The 22,694-nt window shown below is 55.0% G+C and overlaps 1 protein-coding gene across 4 annotated transcripts in view; it reads right to left on the reverse strand.

The window, feature by feature from the left end:
• Window positions 1–14,610: 14,610 nt before the first annotated feature.
• IBTK (inhibitor of Bruton tyrosine kinase) overlaps window positions 14,611–22,694 on the reverse strand; it is a 700,505-nt gene continuing 692,421 nt past the window's right edge. For all 4 annotated transcript variants that reach the window (XM_085611015.1, XM_085611017.1, XM_085611016.1 and 1 more), the window contains one exon: window positions 14,611–16,024. In XM_085611015.1, coding sequence (XP_085467141.1) covers window positions 15,899–16,024 — 126 coding nt within the window. In that variant the 3' untranslated portion in view covers window positions 14,611–15,898. The remainder of the gene's footprint in view (window positions 16,025–22,694) is intronic.

A 22,694-nucleotide genomic window follows, 5' to 3' on the forward strand; every position in this document is an offset into this window, starting at 1 on the left:
TTTCCTAGCAAGTGTTCAGAGAGTACACACCAAGTTCCTCTCTCCTTGTTCCTTGGCAAGAATAAAGAAGCAGCTTTCAGGTTCCTCCACAGCAAAACAGCACTCTGGCAGAAAGGGGAGGCAAGTCCTTAGATCAGCAGGCTTCTTGTCCTTGGTACAGGTTTCCTTGTCAGAAGTGATCTGAGTTCTTGGTTCAGGGGTCCTTCTCTTATACCCCATTTCTCCTTTGTTCCCTTTGTCCAAACAGGGAGATTCCCACCATCTCAGGTTTGTTGTGGGTGTTGCCAGGCAGAGGCACCTGGCCCATTCACTGAGCAGGGCAGAGTCCTCAGCCGCCCAGCAGGAGGCGGAGCCAGTATTGTTACTGGCAGGAGCAGGGCTATCAGTCGCCCAGCAGGAGGTGGAGCCAGTTTTGTGTCAGGCAGGGCAGGCTACTCTTCCCTCACTCTATGTGTAAACGCCCCATTCACCCCACACTGACTCGTTCAGACCTCCGGAGCCACCCAGCCCCTGACACACACACCAAACCAGCAGAGACCGGTAGATAGTTGGACAAGAAAATAGCCACTTTCTAAAAGTGCTATTTTCAAACATAGAATTTAAAAACCATCCATCCTAAAGGGTGTGTTATTAAATTCTGAGTTCAGGGATACTAAACTCGACTCGCTACCATGCTCCCTGAGTCAGATAGATTATAATGGAGTTAATAATCCGTCTGCCCAGTCTGGCCTATGGGAGGCAGGTAGCCCTTCAATAGTGAAAAACGAAAATGGCTGTAATTCACTATTAGGTCATGCCACACACATCAGGGCATGACCTACCTTTTACCAACAATGCACCCTGCCCTAGGGCCTACCATAGAGGTGTCTGAAATGTGGCAAAGTGAAGGTTTAGAGACTGGCAAGTAGGTTTCCTTACCAAGTCGACATGGCAGTCAGGGACTGCACGCAGGCGCTGCGGTGGCAGGCCTGAGACACATTTTACACGCTGCTTCTGTGGGTGGCACAACCAGTGCTGCAAGCCCACCAGCAGCAGTTAACTTACACGCCCTTGGCACACGCAGTGCACTAGACTAGGGTCTGAACAGTAAGTCAACCAAGCCAATCATGGTAACACCAATCAATGTAACAATTTAACATAGGGAGCACTTGCACTGTGGCACTGATCAGCAGTGGCACAGTGCCCAAAGCAATAATCCAGCAAAAACATCGTAAACAGAGGAGGCAAACAGAAAAAAATGGAGGAGAGACTCATGCCAATGATGCCAGGTCTAACACGTGTCCCCTCCAGCTGAAATGTGGGGAGAACTACCCTTCACCCAGGGAGTCCTCATCACTAAGGCGGAAAAATCTGGACAGACCATCAGCATTGGCGTGATCTGTACCAGGGCGGTGTTCCACCGTAAAGTCCATCCCCTGTAGGGAAATGGACCACCTCAACAGCTTTGGGTTCTCACCCCTCATCTGCATTAACCATCTGAGGGGCCTGTGGTCTGTCTGAACCCGGAAGTGAGTCCCAAACAGGTAGGGTCTTAGCTTCTTCAGCGCCCAGACCACAGCAAATGCCTCACGCTCTATCGCACTCCACCTTTGTTCCCTGGGAAGTAACCTCCGGCTGATGAAGGCTACAGGTAAGTCTCGGCCCTCCTCCTTCATCTGTGCTAGAATAGCCCCCACACCATGCTCTGAAGCGTCTGTCTGGACAATGAATTCTTTTGAAAAGTCGGGTGCCTGGAGGACCGGTGCTGTACACATTGCAGTTTTCAGGGTGTCAAAGGCATTCTGACAGGCGTCAGTCTAGATCACAAGTCTCGGCTGCTTCCTGGAAGTCAGCGAGGTCAAGGGGTGCACAATGTTGCCATACCCCTTGACAAACCTCCTGTAGTAACCCGTGAGACCCAAGAAGGCTCTCACCTGAGTCTGGGTTTTGGGCGGTTCCCAAGCCAGGATGGTATCTATCTTGGGTTGCAGGGGGGCCACCTTGCCACTCCCTACTTGGTGCCCCAAGTACACCACTGAACCCTGCCCAATCTGGCACTTACTAGCCTTGATTGTGAGGCCTGCTCTGCGCAGGGCCAACAACACTTCCTGGAGGTGGCGCAAGTGTTCCTCCCAGCTGGCGCTGAACACTGCTATATCGTCCAGGTAGGCGGCGCTGAAATCTTCCAGCCCGGCCAATACCTGGTTAACCAACCTCTGGAATGTGGCAGGGGCATTCTTCATCCCAAAGGGCATCACACGGAACTGGTAGTGCCCATCTGGGGTGGAGAATGCAGACCTCTCTTTTGCCCCATCAGTCAAGGCGATCTGCCAGTACCCAGACGTTAGATCAAACGTACTAAGGTACCGGGCAGCCCCCAACCGATCGATGAGCTCATCAGCTCTGGGGATGGGGTGCGCGTCAGTCTTGGTGACCGAATTGAGTCCTCGGTAATCCACACAGAACCGAAGTTCTGGTGAAGCACCAGGCGCTGCAGCCTTTGGGACCAAGACCACTGGGCTGGCCCAAGGACTGCTAGAGGACTCAACCACCCCTAAGGCAAACATCTTGGAGACCTCCTCCTTGATATATGCTCTGACCTTTTCAGTCACCCTGTAGGCCTTGTGCCTCACAGGAGTGCTGTCCCCAGTGTCCACATCATGGACACACCACTGAGTGACACCAGGGATTAAGGAGAACAGATCAGGGAATTGTACGAACAGATGGCGACAATCTTGCTGCTGCTCAGGGGTCAGTGTGTCAGAGAGGACAACACCATCCACTGACCCATCTTTTTCTTTTGCACACAGGAGGTCAGGAAGAGGCTCACTCTCCTCCTCCATCCCAGCATCTGTGGCAAGGAGCATGCCCACTTCGGACCTTTCTAAGTGGGGCTTTAACCGGTTGACATGCAGGACCCTTAAGGGGTTCCTGGGAGACTTCAAGTCCACCAAGTAGGTGACATCGCTCTTTTTCTCCACAACCTCAAATGGTCCAGTCCACCTGTCCTTGAGCGCACAAGGTTCCACAGGGGCCATGACCCAAACTTTCTGACCAGGTTGAAGCTCAACCAGAGTGGCATTCTGATCGTACCACCGCTTCATCTCTTCCTGGCTGGCCTCCAGATTTGCCTGGGCAAGATCTCTGAAGCGCCGAGTCTGGTTCCTAAAGGCCAGCATGTAACTATATACATCCTGGGGAGGTTTCCTGGGAGATTGCTCCCAGCCTTCTTTGACCAGACTCAAAGGTCCTCTTACCGGGTGACCATACAAAAGCTCAAAGGGGCTGAACCCTAGAGACTTCTGTGGCACCTCACGGTAAGCAAACAGCAGGCATGGCAAGAGGACGTCCCATTTACGCCTCAGTGGTTCTTCAAGACCCATGATCATGCCTTTTAGGGTCCGGTTGAATCTCTCAACCAGCCCATTACCTTGAGGGTGGTAAGGAGTGGTAAACTTGTAGGTTACCCCACACTCCTTCCACAGAGACTTCATATAATTCGAAATGAAGTTGGTGCCCCGGTCTGACACCACCTCTCTGGGGAACCCCATGCGGGAGAAAACACCCATCAGTGCCCGTCCCACCACGGGGGCCGTCACTGTGCGGAGAGGGATGGCTTCCGGGTACCGGGTGGCATGGTCCACCAAGACCAGGATAAACCTGTTGCCCATGGCTGTCTTGGGGTCCAGTGGCCCCACAATGTCAATTCCCACTCGCTCAAAGGGGGTACTGACGACGGGAAAAGGTTGGAGGGGAGCCTTCTGCTTCCGCCCACTTTTCCCACTTGCCTGGCAAGTTTGACAGGTCCTACAATGGATATCTGAATCCCTTCTCATCTGGGGCCAATAAAAATGGGTGACAAGCCTGTCATAGGTCTTGTCCTGCCCCAGATGTCCAGCTAACGGAACGTCATGAGCCAACCCCAGTAGGAAGGCTCTGAAGCGCTGGGGTACCACCAGCACACGGGCTGACCCAGGTTCAGCAGCCTTAGGCTCGCTATACAGGAGGTCGTTCTCCCAGTAGACCCAATGTGATCCTGACTGATCACCTGTCGTTTGGGCTGAGGCCTGCTGCCTCATACCCACAAGAGAAGGGCACACTTTCTGTTCAGCACAAAATTCCTCCCTGGAGGGACCACCATCCTGCTGCCAATGGGTCAGCTCGGGCAGGTCTCCCAATTCGGCCACTTGTTCTCCTGTCGGTTCCAGGGCATCCCCCTCAGGGTCTGCTCCCTCCTGGACCGCGGGAACGATGGGGGACGGTTTCCCGCGCCCCCTGCCCCTTCTCTTCACGGTTGGGACCTGGGCCATACTTTCAGGCTCCAGGGCCCCATCAACACCCTTACTGACTGACATGGACCGGGTGGTCGCACACACCCACTCAGGCAGACCCAACATTTCCAGATGCGATTTTCTCTCCACCTTAGCCCAAGGGGAGTCCTCCAAATCATTGCCCAGGAGACAATCAACAGGCATGGCGGGCCTCACAGCAACCTGAAGAGTACCTGAGACCCCCCCCCCCCCCCCTCAAAGGGAACTTGAGCTACCTCACACTGACTCTGTGAGTTGTCAGCAGCTACAACGGGGTAGAATGCATGAGGGACCACCTGCTCTCTGGACACCAAGTGACACTTGACAGCTGTCACACTCGCTCCGGTGTCTCTGAGAGCTTCCACCCTATGGCCATTAATGGTCACCCACTGCCTATATTTCTTAGTGTTACTAGGCAGAGGGGTTGGAGGGACCATTTCCACGTCTCCTAAAGAGACCAGGGACATTTCTGCGGGACCCCACCCACCGGGGGCACCCATCTCCTCCCCTCCCAGGGCTACACTCGCTACCTGACGAGGGGGTGCACGCGGCGGTGCATTCAAATCCTTCATGGGACACTGGGGATCATAATAACGGTGTCCCACCTGCTTACAGGCATAGCAGGTCATGGGGCCCCTGTGAACAGGTTTACCTGTCGGGGCCTCTGGCTTCTTTACAGGGGGAGGCTGGGAACCCTTCCCTTGGTTCCCTTGGGGACTACTTTGGGGAACTTTCTGAAACTCCCTCTGTTTACCCCTGTCCCCCCCACTCTTCTGCTGGGGACCCTGCCCTCCTTTGGCTGAGTCTCCCACTGGACCCTTGTGGACCCTGGTACTGACCCAGCGGTCCGCCTCCTCAGCAAGTTTTCTAGGGTTAGATAGCTTGCTATCAACAAGGTGCTGGCGTAGCTCTGGAAAACAGTTATTAGACAAGTGCTCCCAAGCAAACAAATCATAAAGAGCATCATAACTATCAACCTTGCTACCCTTTATCCAACCATCCATGGTTCTGCAGAAAAAAGACACATATTCAACCCACGTAGTACCAGGCAACTTCTTACATTCTCTAAAGGTTTGTCTGTACTTTTCTGGAGTTAAGCCATATCTCAGCATTAAAGCATTTTTCATATGAGTATAAGACATCCTATCCTCAGCAGGAAGGCTCAACAAGGTATCTCTCCCTTCATTTGTAAAGCGGCTCCACAACCCCGTTCCCCAATCTTTCTCAGGGACCCGGTGGGCCAACAATGCTAACTCATACGCTTTAAACCATTGGCTAATATCTTCATTCTTACTGTAATCTTTGATCACATCCTTAGGAAAATAAAACCTACTTTCTGCAGGCACAGATGGAGTGCTGCCACCAGAGGGATTCAACTCTAAACTCTTAGTTTTAAGCTCCATCTCCCTCACCATCTTCTCACGTTCAAACGCTAATTTCTCTCTCTCAAAATCTAATCTTTTGCTCTCCATTTCAGCTTCTCTCTTGCTTCTTGCATTCTCTAATTCCAACTGCCCTCCTAATTTAAGTTTTGCCATTTCTAACTTGTACCCCCTCTCCTTCTCCCTGTCTTCTAATTCTTCGGGGGAAAGGCTCCTAGAGGACGCACTACTGCCTGGAGATGACACTGGCCCACCTGTGGGCTCTTCCTCTTCCTCTTCTTCTTCCTCTTCCGGTACCACCACCGGATCAGAGGGATTTCTGGCCTCTAACCAGGCCTTCAGCGCTTTGAGGAAGCCCTCTTTCTTTGAGACACCTGTGGTAGGAACTTTAAACTGCTTGCAAAATCCTTTTAGATCTTTTAGCGTGTAGGAATCTATCTTCTCCTTATCAAATTCCCCCACAACATTCTCCACAGGTGTAGCAGCTCCGGCATTCTCCATGGTCAAAACTGGCAGTGTTTAAAAAAATAAGCTCCAGGAAAGCGGAGAACAAAAATAGAATATCCTACCAAAAACAGATTGTGGCTGCGTTATGGTCTGCTTTCACTATGTAGCGTACACTAATCACTGCACATGAGTCATAAATGCAAAGTTCAAATCCTCACCGCTGACCACCAATGTTAGAACCGGCGGTCTCTAGTTGGCAGAGGTATACACTTCTGACAAATAGGGACCAACCAACTCTAGTCAGGGAAAGGGGATTACACACTCAGATAACCCCTGCTACCCCCTTGGTAGCTTGGCAGAGCAGACAGGCTTATCTCAGAGGCAGTGTGTTAAGCATTTATGACCACATACAGTAATCAAGTGAATACACTACAGATGGACACGACACAGAAGTTATTATAAAAATAGTATTTTTATATAAGGCTTAGCACAAGACCAAATAACGACAAAAATATACCACAGTCTTAATAAATACTCATTGGAAGGAAAAATACTAGTTCAAGTAAGGTTTCTTCTTGGCAAATAGTTCTTTAGCAAAGTATTCTTCTGAGCACAGTTCTCTGGCAACAATGTAACCCCCACAGGAGTCACACGACGTCGAGTCTACAAGATTCCCAAGGTTCGGCGTCGACCGCGAGGAGCGCTACGTCGAGCCTGGAGTTGCAACAGACCCCACAAGTACAGTACCTTGAGAAACGAAGAAAACGATGATCCACGGCGTCGAGATGTCGGCGTCGATCGTGCCTCGGAATCGGGTCAATCCGTAGCGGCGTCGATGGGTGTCGGACCGGAGCAACGCTCACGGCGTCGAGAAGGGTGTCGAGTCGATGCGATCAGCAGCGGCGTCGGGACGGGGTCGCTTGGAGGTAGAGCCGATACTCACTCCTCACTGGCGTCGATACCGGCGTCGAGACGGGGTCACTTGGAGCCGGGGCCGATACCCACTGCTCACTGGCGTTGCTGCTGGCGTCGATCGGGCCCGGCGGCGTCGAGACTGCAGATTTTCCCTTGTGTACTGGAAACAACACTTTGCAGCAATTCAGCAATTCAGTAGATGGTGAAGTCCTTTGGCCCTGTGACTTCAACAGGAGACTGGCACTCTTCCAGTCCTTGGAGATTTCCTAGCAAGTGTTCTGAGAGTACACACCAAGTTCCTCTCTCCTTGTTCCTTGGCAAAAATAAAGAAGCAGCTTTCAGGTTCCTCCACAGCAAAACAGCACTCTGGCAGAAAGGGGAGGCAAGTCCTTAGATCAGCAGGCTTCTTGTCCTTGGTACAGGTTTCCTTGTCAGAAGTGATCTGAGTTCTTGGTTCAGGGGTCCTTCTCTTATACCCCATTTCTCCTTTGTTCCCTTTGTCCAAACAGGGAGATTCCCACCATCTCAGGTTTGTTGTGGGTGTTGCCAGGCAGAGGCACCTGGCCCATTCACTGAGCAGGGCAGAGTCCTCAGCCGCCCAGCAGGAGGCGGAGCCAGTATTGTCACTGGCAGGAGCAGGGCTATCAGTCGCCCAGCAGGAGGTGGAGCCAGTTTTGTGTCAGGCAGGGCAGGCTACTCTTCCCTCACTCTATGTGTAAACGCCCCATTCACCCCACACTGACTCGTTCAGACCTCCGGAGCCACCCAGCCCCTGACACACACACCAAACCAGCAGAGACCGGTAGATAGTTGGACAAGAAAATAGCCACTTTCTAAAAGTGCTATTTTCAAACATAGAATTTAAAAACCATCCATCCTAAAGGGTGTGTTATTAAATTCTGAGTTCAGGGATACTAAACTCGACTCGCTACCATGCTCCCTGAGTCAGATAGATTATAATGGAGTTAATAATCCGTCTGCCCAGTCTGGCCTATGGGAGGCAGGTAGCCCTTCAATAGTGAAAAACGAAAATGGCTGTAATTCACTATTAGGTCATGCCACACACATCAGGGCATGACCTACCTTTTACCAACAATGCACCCTGCCCTAGGGCCTACCATAGAGGTGTCTGAAATGTGGCAAAGTGAAGGTTTAGAGACTGGCAAGTAGGTTTCCTTACCAAGTCGACATGGCAGTCAGGGACTGCACGCAGGCGCTGCGGTGGCAGGCCTGAGACACATTTTACACGCTGCTTCTGTGGGTGGCACAACCAGTGCTGCAAGCCCACCAGCAGCAGTTAACTTACACGCCCTTGGCACACGCAGTGCACTAGACTAGGGTCTGAACAGTAAGTCAACCAAGCCAATCATGGTAACACCAATCAATGTAACAATTTAACATAGGGAGCACTTGCACTGTGGCACTGATCAGCAGTGGCACAGTGCCCAAAGCAATAATCCAGCAAAAACATCGTAAACAGAGGAGGCAAACAGAAAAAAATGGAGGAGAGACTCATGCCAATGATGCCAGGTCTAACAGTGAGGAATCTAACTAACTAATGTTTCTTACAGATACATAGTTACCGAAGGTAAGTAACTTGTTCATCTGAAAGAAACAAGTTAGTTAGATTCCTCACCTTAGAATAGATACCCAAGCAATACCAACCCCGGTGGTGGGTCTGCGAACCAAGATCACACCAGAAAGTCCTGGAGGACAGAACGGCCAAAGAAGCCATCCCTCCGGACTTGGCTGTCTAGGCAATAGTGCCTGGCAAACGTGTGCAGCGAAGCCCACGTCGCCGCCTGACAGATGTCCTGCAAAGGGACTCCCCGTCCCAAAGCAGTAGTAGCCGCTGTGGCCCGAGTAGAATGGGCTCGCAGCCCAACAAAAGGGTCCTTTTTCGCCAAGGAATAACAGATTTTTATACACAAAACGACCCACCGGGCGATGGTCCGTTTGTGCACAGCTTTTCCCTTCTTTGCACCCACGTAGCCAACGAAAAGCTGGTCGTCCACTCAGAACTGTTTTGTCCGGTCCAAATAAAAGGAGAGCGCACGTTTTGGGTCCAGACGGTGGAGCCGCTCTTCCTCTTTGGAAGAATGCGGAGGCGGAAAGAAGGTGGGCAAGGTGACAGATTGCCCAAGATGAAAGGGGGTCACTACTTTCGGTAGAAAGGAAGGACGAGGCCGAAGGACAACCTTGTCCGGATGAACAGATAGAAAAGGAGGCTTGGACGATAGAGCCTGGAGCTCACTCACCCGTCTAGCCGAGGTGATGGCTACCAGGAAAGCAGTCTTAAGAGTTAGAAGACGAAGAGGACAATTGTGAAGAGGCTCAAAGGGAGCGCACATCAGGAATGTTAAGACAAGATTCAAGTCCCACTGAGGTATTACGAAAGGGACAGGAGGGAACGTGCGAGTAATGCCTTTAAGAAAGCGTGACACTACAGGGGACTTGAAAAGAGAGGGCTGATCAGGAAGCCGTAGGAAGGCAGAGAGGGCAGCAAGATAACCTTTCAAGGTGCCCAGGGCAGAGCCCTGCCGGGCCAAAGAAAGAAGAAAGAGGAGAACCTCAGAAAGAGGGGTGGAAAGGGGATCCACAGCCTTTGCTGTGCACCATGCCACAAATTTGCTCCACCGGCAGGTGTATACCGTCTTTGTGGAGGGACGCCTGGCTGCCAGAATGATATCACAGACTTCAGGAGGCAAGTCAAATGGCATCAACTGCCGCCGCTCAATCTCCACGCATGGAGGTGGAGGCTGGACAGGTTCGGGTGGAGGACCGTCCCCTGCTGCTGCGACAGAAGATCCTCCCGAAGGGGCAGACGTATCGGAGGATCGGTCAACATACTGAGTAGCTCGGGATACCAGTACCTTCGTGCCCAATCCGGAGCCACCAAGATGACTTGGGCCCGGTGGCGCCTGATCTTCTTCAGCACTCTGGGCAGAAGTAGTATAGGCGGAAAGGCGTACAACAGACCGCAACTCCACTCGCGACAAAAAGCGTCGCCGAGCGAGTGCCGCCTTGGAAATTCCAACGCGCAGAACTGCTGACATTGCGCGTTCTCGTCAGTGGCGAATAGATCTAACCAAGGCTCTCCCCACTGCTGAAAGAGACCTTGCGCCACCTCGAGTTCAGATGCCATTCGTGATCCATCATGCACCGGCGGCTGAGTTCGTCTGCTCTGGCGTTCAGAGAGCCCGCCAGATGTTGAACCACCAGGGTGATGCCCTGGTGTTCCAGCCATGTCCAGAGGAGCAGAGCCTCCTGACAAAGGGTCCACGACCCCACCCCGCCCTGTTTGTTGCAATACCACATGGCGGTGGTGTTGTCCGTGAACACCTGCACTACACTTCCCCGGACAGAGGGAAGGAAGGCTTTCAGTGCAAGTCGGATCGCTCTCAGCTCCAACAAGTTGATGTGGAAGCGAGACTCCGCCGGAGACCAGAGGCCTCTGATCTCCGCCTCTCCCATATGGCCACCCCATCCCAGGAGGGATGCATCCGTCACTACGACATGCTCCGGTAGGGGTAGGGAGAGGCTCTTGCCCGTGACCCAATCGCGGTCCGTGAGCCACCACTGCAACTGCTGTGCAGTGCCCTCCGAGATCAAGACATGGTCGGACAGGTTGCCGTGATGCTGGGTCCACTGAAACTTCAGGTCCCACTGCAGAGCCCGCATGCACCGCCTGGCGTGATGCACTAGTAGGATGCAGGAGGCCATCAGCCCCAGAAGCCGCAACACTAGCCTGACCGAAACCCAGGATAGAGGCAGAAAGATGGGAATCAGGGCCTGTATTTCCCGGACCCGCTGCTCCGGTGGATGGACCCGGAACTGCGCCGAATCGAGAACCGCTCCGATGAAGAGGAGCTTCTGAGAGGGGCTCAGGTGTGACTTCGGCACGTTGATGGAAAACCCCAGCAAATGCAGGAGATCCGCCGTAGTCTGGAGGTGGGAGACGACTGCCTGGGGCGAGCCCGCCTTCAACAACCAGTCGTCGAGTTAGGGGAAGACTGGAACCCCTGATCTGCGCAGATGAGCTGCGACCACCGCCATCACTTTCGTGAACACCCGCGGGGCACTGGTAAGACCGAAGGGGAGCACGGTGAACTGAAAGTGCTCCTGACCCACCGTGAACCGCAGGTAACGCCGGTGGGCCGGCAGGACGAGGATGTGGAAATATGCGTCCTGCAAGTCCAACGCTACCATCCAGTCTCCAGGGTTGAGGGCAGCTAGAACCTGAGCCAAAGTTAACATTTTGAACCGTTCCTTCCGGAGGAAGGCATTGACGTTCCGGAGGTCCAAGATAGGGCGTAGGCCCCCTTTGCCCTTCTTGGGAACCAGAAAGTAGTGGGAATAACAACCACGACCTACTTCTGGGCTCGGAACGCGCTCGACGGCCCCCTTGGCCAAGAGGGCCGTAACTTCCTCGTGGAGAAGATTCAAATGATCCCCCGAGATACGGTGGTGCTGCGGTGGCATGGCTGGAGGGGTCGTCTCGAAGGGGAGTGAGTAGCCCCTTCGGACGATTTGCAGCACCCACCTGTCCGACGTGATGGAACGCCGGTGGAGCAGGTGATGGCGAACTCTGCCGCCCACTGGCGTGGAATGGGCCTGAAAGCTCGGACTAGGAAGGCTTTGAGGCGGATGCTGCCGGGGTGGATGTGGACTGACCGCGTCGTCCTCCAGTACCGCCTCGGCGGAAACCACGTCCGCGACCGCGTGCAGGCTGGTTCTGCGGCCGGTGGCTAGACGGACGTGAGGAGGTGCCCCTTCCTTGGCCACGAAAGGAGCGAAAAGCGGAAGTTTGTGGCCGCGGGGCCGAGAGGCCCAAGGACGTGGCCGTAGCCCGGGAGTCCTTGAAGCGAGCCAGCGCACTGTCCGCTTTCTCACCAAAAAGGCGAGCGCCATCAAAAGGCATGTCCATGAGGGTGCTCTGGACATCCCTTGAAAAAGACGTGGACCGCAGCCAGGCGTGACGTCGAAGCGCCACCGTGGTAGAAATCGCCCTACCCAGCGAGTCCGTAGTGTCGAGTCCACATCGGATTGCATGGCGCGCTGCATCTCTCCCATCGGCCAGGGCCGAGGAAAGCCGCGCCCGGGCCTCCACCGGGCACAGTGGCAGCACGTCCTCCACCGCATCCCACAGAGAGTGGGAATAACGGTCCAAGAGACAGGCGGTGTTCAAAGACCGCAGGCCCAAACTGAGCGAGGAGAACAGCTTCTTACCAAACTGTTCCAGTCTCTTGGAATCCCGGTCCGGAGGAGCGGACGGGAAGGAGGATTGGGAGGTAGAGGCCTGGATAACCAGACTCTCGGGGGTGGGGTGTTGGGACAGAAAACTGGGGTCGCCCGGAGCAGGGCGGTGGCGCCTGGCAACGTTACTATCCACAGGAAGGACTGTGGAGGGCTTGGACCAGGTGCCCTGCAGAACGTCAGTGAGGGTCTCATTGAATGGCAGCAGAGGCTCAGTGGAGCATGCGGCAGACTGAAGCACCTCAGTGAGGATGTTAGTCCTCACAGCCACGGCAGGCAGCTCAAGCCCAAGGGCTTCGGCCGCCTTGCGCAGCACCACAGAAAAAGCTGCACCCTCCTCCGAAGCCACAGTCGGAGGAGAGATGAATCCAGTGTCCGGTGAGGTATACAAACCACTGGCCTCCCCCAGTTCATCTGCCCAGTCCTGTGCAAGTTGGCCCTGAAAGACCATAGGGTCGTCAGACCCCTCCCATTCGCCCCCGTCATCCGATTCCTGGTAAACAGGAGGAATGATCGGAGCCGGTCGATAGACAATATGTGTCTCTAGCGGCGTCGGATGCAGCGTCGGGCGGCGCTGCATCGGCGTCGGGACCGGACAGGGGCTGAACCGGGGATCGACGTCGACCGTAGCCGGCGTCGGGGGTGGTATCGGTGTCGACGCCGGCAGAGGAGGCGTAACGAGGTCGACCGGCGTCGACGGGGGCCCAGGCTCGGGCCCCTCGGGGACCTGCGGCATCAGGGCCGGAGCCTCCAACGGGCGTCGACGGCGGGGCCAGGCTCCTCATGGCCGAGAGGAAGGCACTGACCTCCGCCGGCGTCGCGTCAGTCCCAGGGACCGTCGGGTATGGGGACTTGCGCGGCTCCTGCGGAGTCGCGGGGGTGGAACCACCCGGACCCTCGGCCGAGTCGGGCGACCGGCGAGGGGAGTCCGAAGAGCGGTTTCGCCTCTTGGACTTCTTGGAGTGCCTCGACTTACCTGAAGACTTCGAGCCAGACGAGTGACGATGTCGAGTGCGGCTCTGCGACCGATCCTTGGACCTTCTCCTGGACCGGGATCGAGAGCGGCGCGGAGCCGAGTGGCGAAGCTCGAGAAGCTTGCGGGACCGCTCCCGCCTAGCTTTCGAGGTCAGGGCCATACAATCGGAGCACAACGCCGCGTCGTGGTCGAGGCCCAAGCAGTACAGGCACCGGCGGTGATGATCGGTCACCGACATCAGTCGGTGACAGTCGTCGCAGGCCTTAAAACCAGGCATCCTACCGGCACCAGAGTCGACAAGTGACCAAAAAGAGTCGAAAAAGTTAGTCAAAAATTGACTAAAGGGGTAGCTCTCCCGGATCGGCGCTTACTGGCGCGGAAAAAAGAAGAACTGACGACAGCGCGCGAGGGCGGCGGCTAAGTACTCCGACGACGTCATTCCGGCGCACGATGCCAACGACGGACGCGAAGCCGCAGACGACGCCTAGCGACGCGCAAGGGGTATTGCTGACGAAAAATCTTCCGGATCCAGTCTGACGCCTGGGGATATTCTAAGGTGAGGAATCTAACGTGTTTCTTTCAGATACAACTCATCTCTCATTAGGAACGCTGTCTTAAAAAGTAAAGAACTGTACAAAACTATGGGCAACTCTGCACAAACTCCCATAGAAACACTATCCTTCTTGCTCCTTTCATCATGCCCTAGGATACCTAGTTCTCAATGGATGCAAGTTATAAATAGGAGGATAGCATGGCAGCGACTTGTGTTGGCCTCCCAACACTCAATCCTGCAAACCCCCACTAAAAATACTACTGCTGTGAATAATTAAAGAAATATCAGTTCAAGTGTCAGACCAATGCTACATCTGTTGCAGAGCAGTGTATATGGGAAAGAGGGCTGGAGCTTACATTTTTGGAGCGAGGGTAGAAACAAATGTTTTTAAGAGGATAGACTTCTACTGACCTGGAAGAGTAAAAATGGTATTGTAGTTAACAAGCATCTATGAGAAACCCTCTTATGGCAATGGATAACATTGTTATTTTAAAATGATTGGTTTGTAGAAAGGTAGAATGATAAGGTACTGTCTCAATGAATGGGTGCAACATAACTATACACATTAATGTTTGATCATATGTTTATGTTAAAATCCTGGACATATCCTCGATTCTTACTTTGGCACTAAATGTTAGGAAGTGGCTATCAAAGCATTTGATAACAGGGTGTGTTTGTTTTGATGCAGTTAGTATACCATACACTTGCATTTAGACCATTCAATTCACATGCCTAGGAAGACAATACCGCAGGTAAATAATGCCTTTAAGAAAAAACACATCACGCCTCTGCTATTGTTGCATTTGTTTACTTTCCCTTTGAATTGTTTTTTGGTACAGCTCAAACTAGGCCACTTACACAATGTACAAGAAATGTATGTATATGACAGCAATTCCAAATTAACATATGCATTGTCTCGAGTCCTGCCCTCTCCTGATGACCCAGGTGCTAACAGTGTAAACATTGCTTATTCTTATGATTTGTAGATGCTTCCTTAACATACACAACCAAACAGAAACCCCATTTTAACATGATGGGGTAGCATAAAGAAACCAAATGAAATAACAGAAAAAGAAAAGGAAGATGATATGGGTCCAACCAGTATAAATTAAATATTCATGTAACAATTTAGCAGATTGCATTTTGAAATGAACACAGGAACACAGGCACTCTGCAAACTTGGGCACACATCTGTAGACTCATTTTACATGAACCACAGAATGTGTTTAACATGTACATACACAGCAAGGGTGCTCTGCCTCCGGGTAGAGGGTTCTTTAAAATAAAGTTTTCCCAAAATTCAACTAACACCCAGCACAGGCACTCTTGAAAGCAGATCTGCGCTTCAGTGCTGAAGGTGTCATGGACATTATAAGCTCAAAATATAAATTAGCACATTTTTAATATATGAACACAGTCCATAAAAAGAATCAGGATTGAAGGAATACATGTACCTTTTTTTAATTTCTGGTTTAGTTTCTATGTTAAGCTGTACGATTATTTTATTACAGAGTGAACATCAACAGGACTCCAAACATTGAAATGCATGGCAATTTTAAAGCTTCTGTGGACTATCGGTCTGCACTAAACTCTATCATTAGCTCATTCATTGATCCTGAATTACAAACTAAAATGTGAGGTCTGAAAATGCAAGTCTGGACAGCCTTAACATCTGACATCTAATGGGTCATATTCAAGATGCACAAGACTGGATTTAAGTTTTTCCTCCAACAAGAAATTTATGGCACACATTTCTGGACGGAGACTAATGGAACGTTAAAAGATTGAAAAACTCATTTCATATCAATCCCTTAAGGGTCGCAAGGCGGGGGTTTAACCTCATCTCCAGCAGCTCATCACACACTACTTAATCCAATTCTCAAACCCTTTTCTTTTCATGGTGATGATATCATGCTTTACCTTGTAGAAGATGTATGGCAAAGTATGCCTTTCTTCCAAGTTGGAGCCTATCAATATTGTGCATTGTTACGTTTCAAAAAACTGTTTACAATATTAGTCGGCTTTCTGGTTGATGTAAATCATAGATGATGATGAAGTTGTTGATGCCGTCCTATTCCAATCAATGCTTGTTCCACATTGGTATGGCAACTGGCCCCTTTGCTGTTCTTTCAACTAAGATAAACTCATCAGGATTTCCCAAAGCTCTGTAGTGTACTAATAGATCCTGTATGGCGCACTCCTCAATCTGCAAGTTTAAGAAAAAAAAGTATTACTCATTGAATTTGTTTACATAATACACAAACTGCAAGGTGTGGTCAAATTGCTTCATTCCAAAAGGACCATGGGTTTGCTGAATGATCTGCACATACATTAACAGTGATAATTCCTGAACTTGTATTACAGAAGTGTGTCTACGGGTGCTCCTAAGGTGTTGCAATACCCACCCACCAGGGTGTATATATATACTAGGACTCAAAGAGCCTAGAACAATATGAAATTACAAAACACCAGGGCACACCAAATCACTATATCTATTAGCCGAAAAACGTCAAACAATGAGATTGGAGTTTTATATCACTAAAGAGAAATATGTTCAATTTGCCGTTAGTCACATGGTGGACCCCCTTCCCCAGCGCCGGAACCTTGGCTGGCTTGCAGGACGGGGGGGGCTCCCGCACCCCGGGGCCTGCCGGACGGAGCACAAGCCCCAGGCCCGGTCCCAGCGTCCGAACCCTAGCCAGGCCAGGGAGAGCCTCCCCGGGCCCCCGGTGGACCCCCTGTCCCCAGCACCCGGACCCTCGGCTGGAACCACGGAGGGTTAAGCCCAGGCCACGTTCTCTCCCCGACGGCCTGCCTGGGATGCCCATTTGTCTCGACTATTAAGCCCCCACATAGTGGGGGCTTACAGAACGCTGGGAAGGACAAAAGTTGGAGTTAGCCCGGCCGGCCGGGTGACGGCGTGGTGCACGGGGCCTACGGACCTGCTGGGAAACAGCGTCCAAGTGCCTGGCGCCACCCGACCCCTTCCGTTCGGGGTCAGACCACTGGGGGGCACGAGCTGCCGGGGCCGCTCGGCCTTCGCTCTGCTGGGTAGGGTGAAGGGCCTCCCGCCAGGCGGCAGGCCCTCGAGTCGGACGGTCCATGCGAGGAGGAAGCTAATTGCTTGAAACAACAGCCGAGGCTGGCCAAGCAGTCCATCCCTAAAGGGACCGAGAATGCCCAATCGATCAGAGTACGGCCAGGGCATCCCCTCTGCAGGACGCCATGCACGGGGGGGGATGGTGGCTTCACATCCCTGCCTGCTCCCGGGGCGAGCAGGCACGAAGGGAGGGCCCATCGATGGGGGCCGGGCGGCAGGCGCGCATCCGGGACACCGGGGGCTCCGGTGGGTGGGCCCGGGCGCTGCCTTCCCCGTCTCGCGGTCGCCGAACCTCACGGAGGTCTGACCCACCAAACCCAGAGAAAAAAGGACCATCGGGAAGGGGCTGAGAGGCAGGTGCGTACCCAGGCCCCTGGGGGCCCCGAGCGCTGCCTTGCCCGTTTCGGGATCGCCGGACCCCCAGGAGGTCTGACCCAGCAAATTCGGAGAAAAAGGACCACCAGGAAGGGACTGAGAGGCAGGTACATACCGGGCCCCTGGGGGCCCCGGCGGGCGGGCCCGGGCGCTGCCTTCCCCATCTCGCGATCGCCGGACCTCACGGAGGTCTGACCCAGCAAACCCGGAGAAAAAAGGACCATCGGGAAGGGGCTGAGAGGCAGGTGCGTACCCAAGCCCCTGGGGGCCCCGGGCGCTGCCTTCCCCATCACGCAATTGCCGGACCTCACTTAGGTCTGACCCAGCAAACCCGGCGAAAAAAGGACCATCGGGAAGGGGCTGAGAGGCAGGAGTGTACCCGGGCCCCAGCGGGCGGGCCCCGGGTCTGCCTTCCCCGTCTCGGGATCGCCGGACCTCACGGAGGTCTGACCCAGCAAACTCGGAGAGAAAGGACCATCGGGAACAGGGCTGAGAGGCAGGTGTGCGTTCCCGGCCCCTGGAGCCCCGCTTCGGGCGGGCCCGGGTGCTGCCTTCCCCTGTCTCGGGATCCACGGACCTCACATGGCTCTGACACAGAAAACTCGGAGAGAAAGGACCATCGGGAACGGGCTGAGAGGCAGGAGCGTACCTGGGCATACCTGGGCCCCTGGGGGCCCCGGCGGGTGGGTCCCGGGTCTGCCTTCCCCCGTTTTCAGAATCGCCAGACCTCATGGAGGTCTGACTGACCCTCTCCCTAGTAATCCGGAGGAAAATTACCCCCCTTCCTTGTAATTCGTGCGCACGAGGTGACAGAGGGGACCCGAGGCGCAAATGTACCCGACTTCCTGGAGCCCTCGCTGGGATCCCTGTTCCAGAATCGCCAGACCTCATGGAGGTCTGACTGACACTCTCCCTAGTAATCCGGAGGAGAATTACCCCCCTTTCTTGTAATCCGTGCGCACGAGGTGACAGAGGGGACCCAAGGCGCTAATGTACCCAACCTCCTGGAGCCCTCGCTGGGATCCGGGAGACAAATGGACCCTAATCGAGACTTCCAGGCAAGCCCGGCCATCTGGTCACCCCATTGGAAAGCATTGCGCGCGACCAGATGGCCGAGGGGACAGGCGTGACCAGATGGCCGAGGGGACAGGCGTGACCAGATGGCCGAGGGGACAGGCGCGACCAGATGGCCGAGGGGACAGGCGCGACCAGATGGCCGAGGGGAAAGGCGTGACCAGATGGCCGAGGGGAAAGGCGCGACCAGATGGCCGAGGGGAAAGGCGCGACCAGATGGCCGGGCTCGAAAGGGAAGTCATCTGGTCGCTCTGTGCCCCAACGAATGAGTGAGCGGGCGCTGGGGCATGGGGGACCGGAGGCCCAGGGCCCCAACTGGGCCCAAGCCATGGAGGCTGCGTGGGGGACACGACGGGCCCTCCGACCCGGGCCCGCAGATAACCTTGACAAGCAGGGGAGGCCTGCATGGGACCGACAGACCCCAGTCCCGGGCCCTTGGCAGAGCGGCAGGCCGGGGGATGGGGCCCAGGGCCGCAGCACCCGGCACGGGGCCCTGCCGGGCCCCTGGACCCAGCCGGGGCTCCCAGGACTGCAGGCACAGGGGAAGCCTCCCCGGGCCCTCCGGACCCCGTCCCGGGCACCACGCGGCAGGACCCAGGACAGAGCCCAGGGCGGGGAGGCCGCCCTCCCTGGGGCCCCCAGGGGCCCGGCCGGAGCACCTGAACCCAGACGAGCGAGGGGAGGCTCCCCGGCCACAACGGAACCCCGTCCCGGGCCTTTGGCAGTGCCGCAGGCCGGGGGACAGGGCCCGGGGCCGGAGACCCCGACCTGGGGCTCGTCCAGGCCCCTGGACCCAAGCAGGGCTCCCAGGCCCAGAAGCGCAGGGGAAGCCTCCCTGGGCCCTCCGGACCCCGCCCCGGGCACCATGCCACGCGGCAGGACCCAGGACGGAGCCCAGGGTGGGGAGGCCAACCTCCCCGGGGCCCTCAGGGGTCCAGCCGGAACTCCTGAACCCACCCGAGCGAGGGGAGGCTCCCCGGGCACAACAGAACCCCGTCCCGGGCCTTTGGGAGTGCCGCAGGCCGGGGGACGGGGCCCAGGGCCAGAGCCCACGACCCGGGCCCTGCCGGGCCCCTGGACACAGCCGGGGCTCCCAGGCCCAGAGGTGCAGGGGAAGCCTTCCCGGGCCCTTCGGACCCCGCCCCGGGCACCCTGCCACGCGGCAGGACCCAGGACGGAGCCCGGGGTGGGGAGGCCGCCCTCCCCGGGGCTCTCAGGGGCCCGGCCGGGACTCCTGAACGCAGCCGAGCGAGGGGAGGCTCCCCGGGCACAACGGAACCCCGTCCCGGGTCTTTGGCAGTGCCGGGGGGGCGGGGCACGGGGCCGGAGGCCCTGACCCGGGGCCCGGCTGGGCCCCTGGACCCAGCCGGGTCTCCCAGGACTGCAGGCGAAGCCTCCCCGGGCCCTCCGGACCCCGCCCCGGGCACCCTGCCGTGCAGCAGGACCCAGGACGGAGCCCAGGGTGGGAAGGCTACCCTCCCCGGGACCCTCAGGGGCCCGGCCGGAACTCCTGAACCCAGCCGAGCGAGGGGAGGCTCCCCGGGCACAACGGAACCCCGTCTTTGGCAGTGCCGCAGGCCGAGGGACAGGACCCGGGGCCGGAGAACCCGACCCGGGGCCTGACCGGGCCCCTGGACCCAGCCGGGGCTCCCAGGACCGCAGGCGCAGGGGAAGCCTCCCCGGGCCCTCCAGACCCCTTGTCCCGGGCACCCCGCCACGTGGCAGGCCCCGGGACAGAACCAGGGCTGGGGTGGCTTCCGGGCCCGTCCAGCTGCCGGCTGAGGACCGAGAGGGGTCCCAGAGTACCCTGTCCCTAGTAATCCGGAGGAAGGCTACCACCCTTTCTTGAAACCCGCGCGCTCCGAGTGACGGAGGGGAACCTAGGGGCAAACGCGCCCGGCCTCCTGGAGCCCTGGTTGGGATACGGGAGGCGAATGGACCCTCATCGGGACTTCCAGGCTGGCCCAGCCATCTGGCCCCCCTTATTGGAAAGCATTGCGCGCGACCAGATGGCCGAGGGGAAAGGAGCGACCAGATGGCCGGCAACTGAAAGGACTCCCGTCTGCCTGCCCAGAGCCGAGCCATAGTGGTAGGGCTCCCGCCTGAACCAAGGGCTCGGGGGGCTCTGCTTCCCGGGGGGGGGGGGCTCGGGGACACCGGCTGGGCCTCAGGCACGGGGAGGACTGACGGAGATTTCGGGCCCGGGCGCCCCGGGGGAGGACTGCTCGGGACCCGTGGAGCCCGTCCCTGGGCACTTTGCCACGCCGCGGGCCGGAGGAGGCAAACCCCGGACGCCTGGGAGGATGTTGCCTGGGCATAGCCCATCTGGTCCCCAACAAAGAACCGCCAGCCCCGGAGGGGTCTTCCGGCACACCCTGCCCCTACTATTCCGGAGGAAGGCTACCCCCCCTTTCTTGTAACCCGCGCGCTCCGAGTGACGGAGGGGAGCATAGGCGCGGAGGCGCCCGGCCTCCTAGAGCCCTGGCTGGGATCCGGGAGGCGAATGGACCCTCATCAGGACTTCCAGGCCGGCCCGGCCACCTGGTCGCCCAATTGGAAAGCATTGCGCGCGACCAGATGACCGAGGGGAAAGGAGCGACCAGATGGTTGCATGATCGTACCTCGCAGACGTTTTCAACGGCTGCTTTTACCACGCAAAGACTATCACACCGGCAGTTTTCACAACGCACGGAGTTTCACCGCCAATGCCGTGCCACCTATTGCGAAGTCAATTACCTCGCACACAGTAAAAGCGCGCGCCATTACTATGCTCCATGTATTCTTTATGTACTAGTTAATCCGTTTTTTTGTGTGTTTTTCCAGCCCTACCACAGTTTCAGCTAAAGAGAGTCGTTGTAATGGGTGTTTCCCCTCATTACACAGCTTTCTGATCATTTCTTCCTACGGCAACCGAGCAATGACAAAAATGTGCAAAAGAATCCACACTTTCTGCAGGTAATCCACCTGTTCTCCAGGAGCAATCCACATACAACAGATTGTGGTCGGTGTAATATGTGACAGGCAGTGCTAATTTCCCACGGGTGTACTGGGCAGCCAGCCTGCTCCAGTCACTGAGAGTGAAATAAAGAGCAGACTATAAATATATATATATATATATACCTATACACAGCACCGTGGTAAGTGCTGAGGGCGCAATGCAACCTGTAGGAATGAGTATCGTTTTAATTCACAAGGCTTGCGCTTCCAGTTGTTCTTACATGCAATATAACATCAGCACACTGCAAACAAGGAAGAAAAAACAACACTACTCCCTCATCTCAATTATTTACAGTCAGCTTACGTGCGAACTTCCAGACACGAGAATAAGGCACAGAAGCAAAACGAGTTTGATGTGGTGTAATATGGAATTTAGATGGAATAGGGTGTAACTATTTCAAGGATTTAATGATGGCCCCCTTGTAAAATCTGATACCTTTAAGCTCCACACGTAATAGGTGTGATAAACTACAGCTATTATGAGTTTTGGCCCACAATAGGGCGTAACATGCGTGTCGCAGTATTTTTGCAGGCATTTGCCCACCCACGTGTCGAAAGCTGTAAAATACCAAGTGTACCAGGGAAAAATTGTGGGGGTGCGCGGTTAATTTTATTGTTCCTGGGAATAATCAGGCCTGTAGAAATTCTGAACCCTATGCCAACGGGTTGCGCAGGGATCAGAATTATGCGGGTGAAGTGATGACACATCTAAATACATTTAAAGGTAATGCATGTCATGGTATATTCAAATCATTACAGTGCATGGCCATACTGCTCTGTCAGCAATGACGGGGAAGATTTATTAGATGGCTTCCAGATGTCCTGTTTCCTGTAAATTGCATTTGTCACGCTTGTAGTTTTTCTAAGGTGAGTTTCGATAAATAAATAATTAGTATATGCATATGCGCGCACTCTGTAGTGACTCTCCTCCACAACAAAATGATTTAGGATATGCTATATTTACTGAGTTCAATTTGAAGTGCCAGCGCTTCTACGCAGCGGCCAATAACGCAAAATATGATGCTGAATCGATTCCTCTTCTGGAGCAAATAGCCCACGGGATAACATTTCTGCGAAAAAGGATTGTTAAACAGTAGAGTATCTGATTCCTTCCAGAAGCCTGGGAGCCAGATGCCGTTCTAACCCAGGGAAATCACTTGCTTCTCGTGGTTAGTGTTATAATACGAGATCACCATGGTATGGAGTCTGTGAGCCCTTTGCACTAAAATGATAACAAGCATTGGCAATGCCAGTAGGCCTGGCATTTGGCAGCCAGCCTTCTGGCAATTCTTGCTGTGTCATGGTCCAGCGCTTCTACGCAGCAGCCAAT

Source organism: Triturus cristatus, chromosome 6, assembly GCF_964204655.1.
Source record: "Triturus cristatus chromosome 6, aTriCri1.1, whole genome shotgun sequence".
In the NCBI taxonomy this organism is placed as follows: Eukaryota; Metazoa; Chordata; class Amphibia; order Caudata; family Salamandridae; genus Triturus; species Triturus cristatus.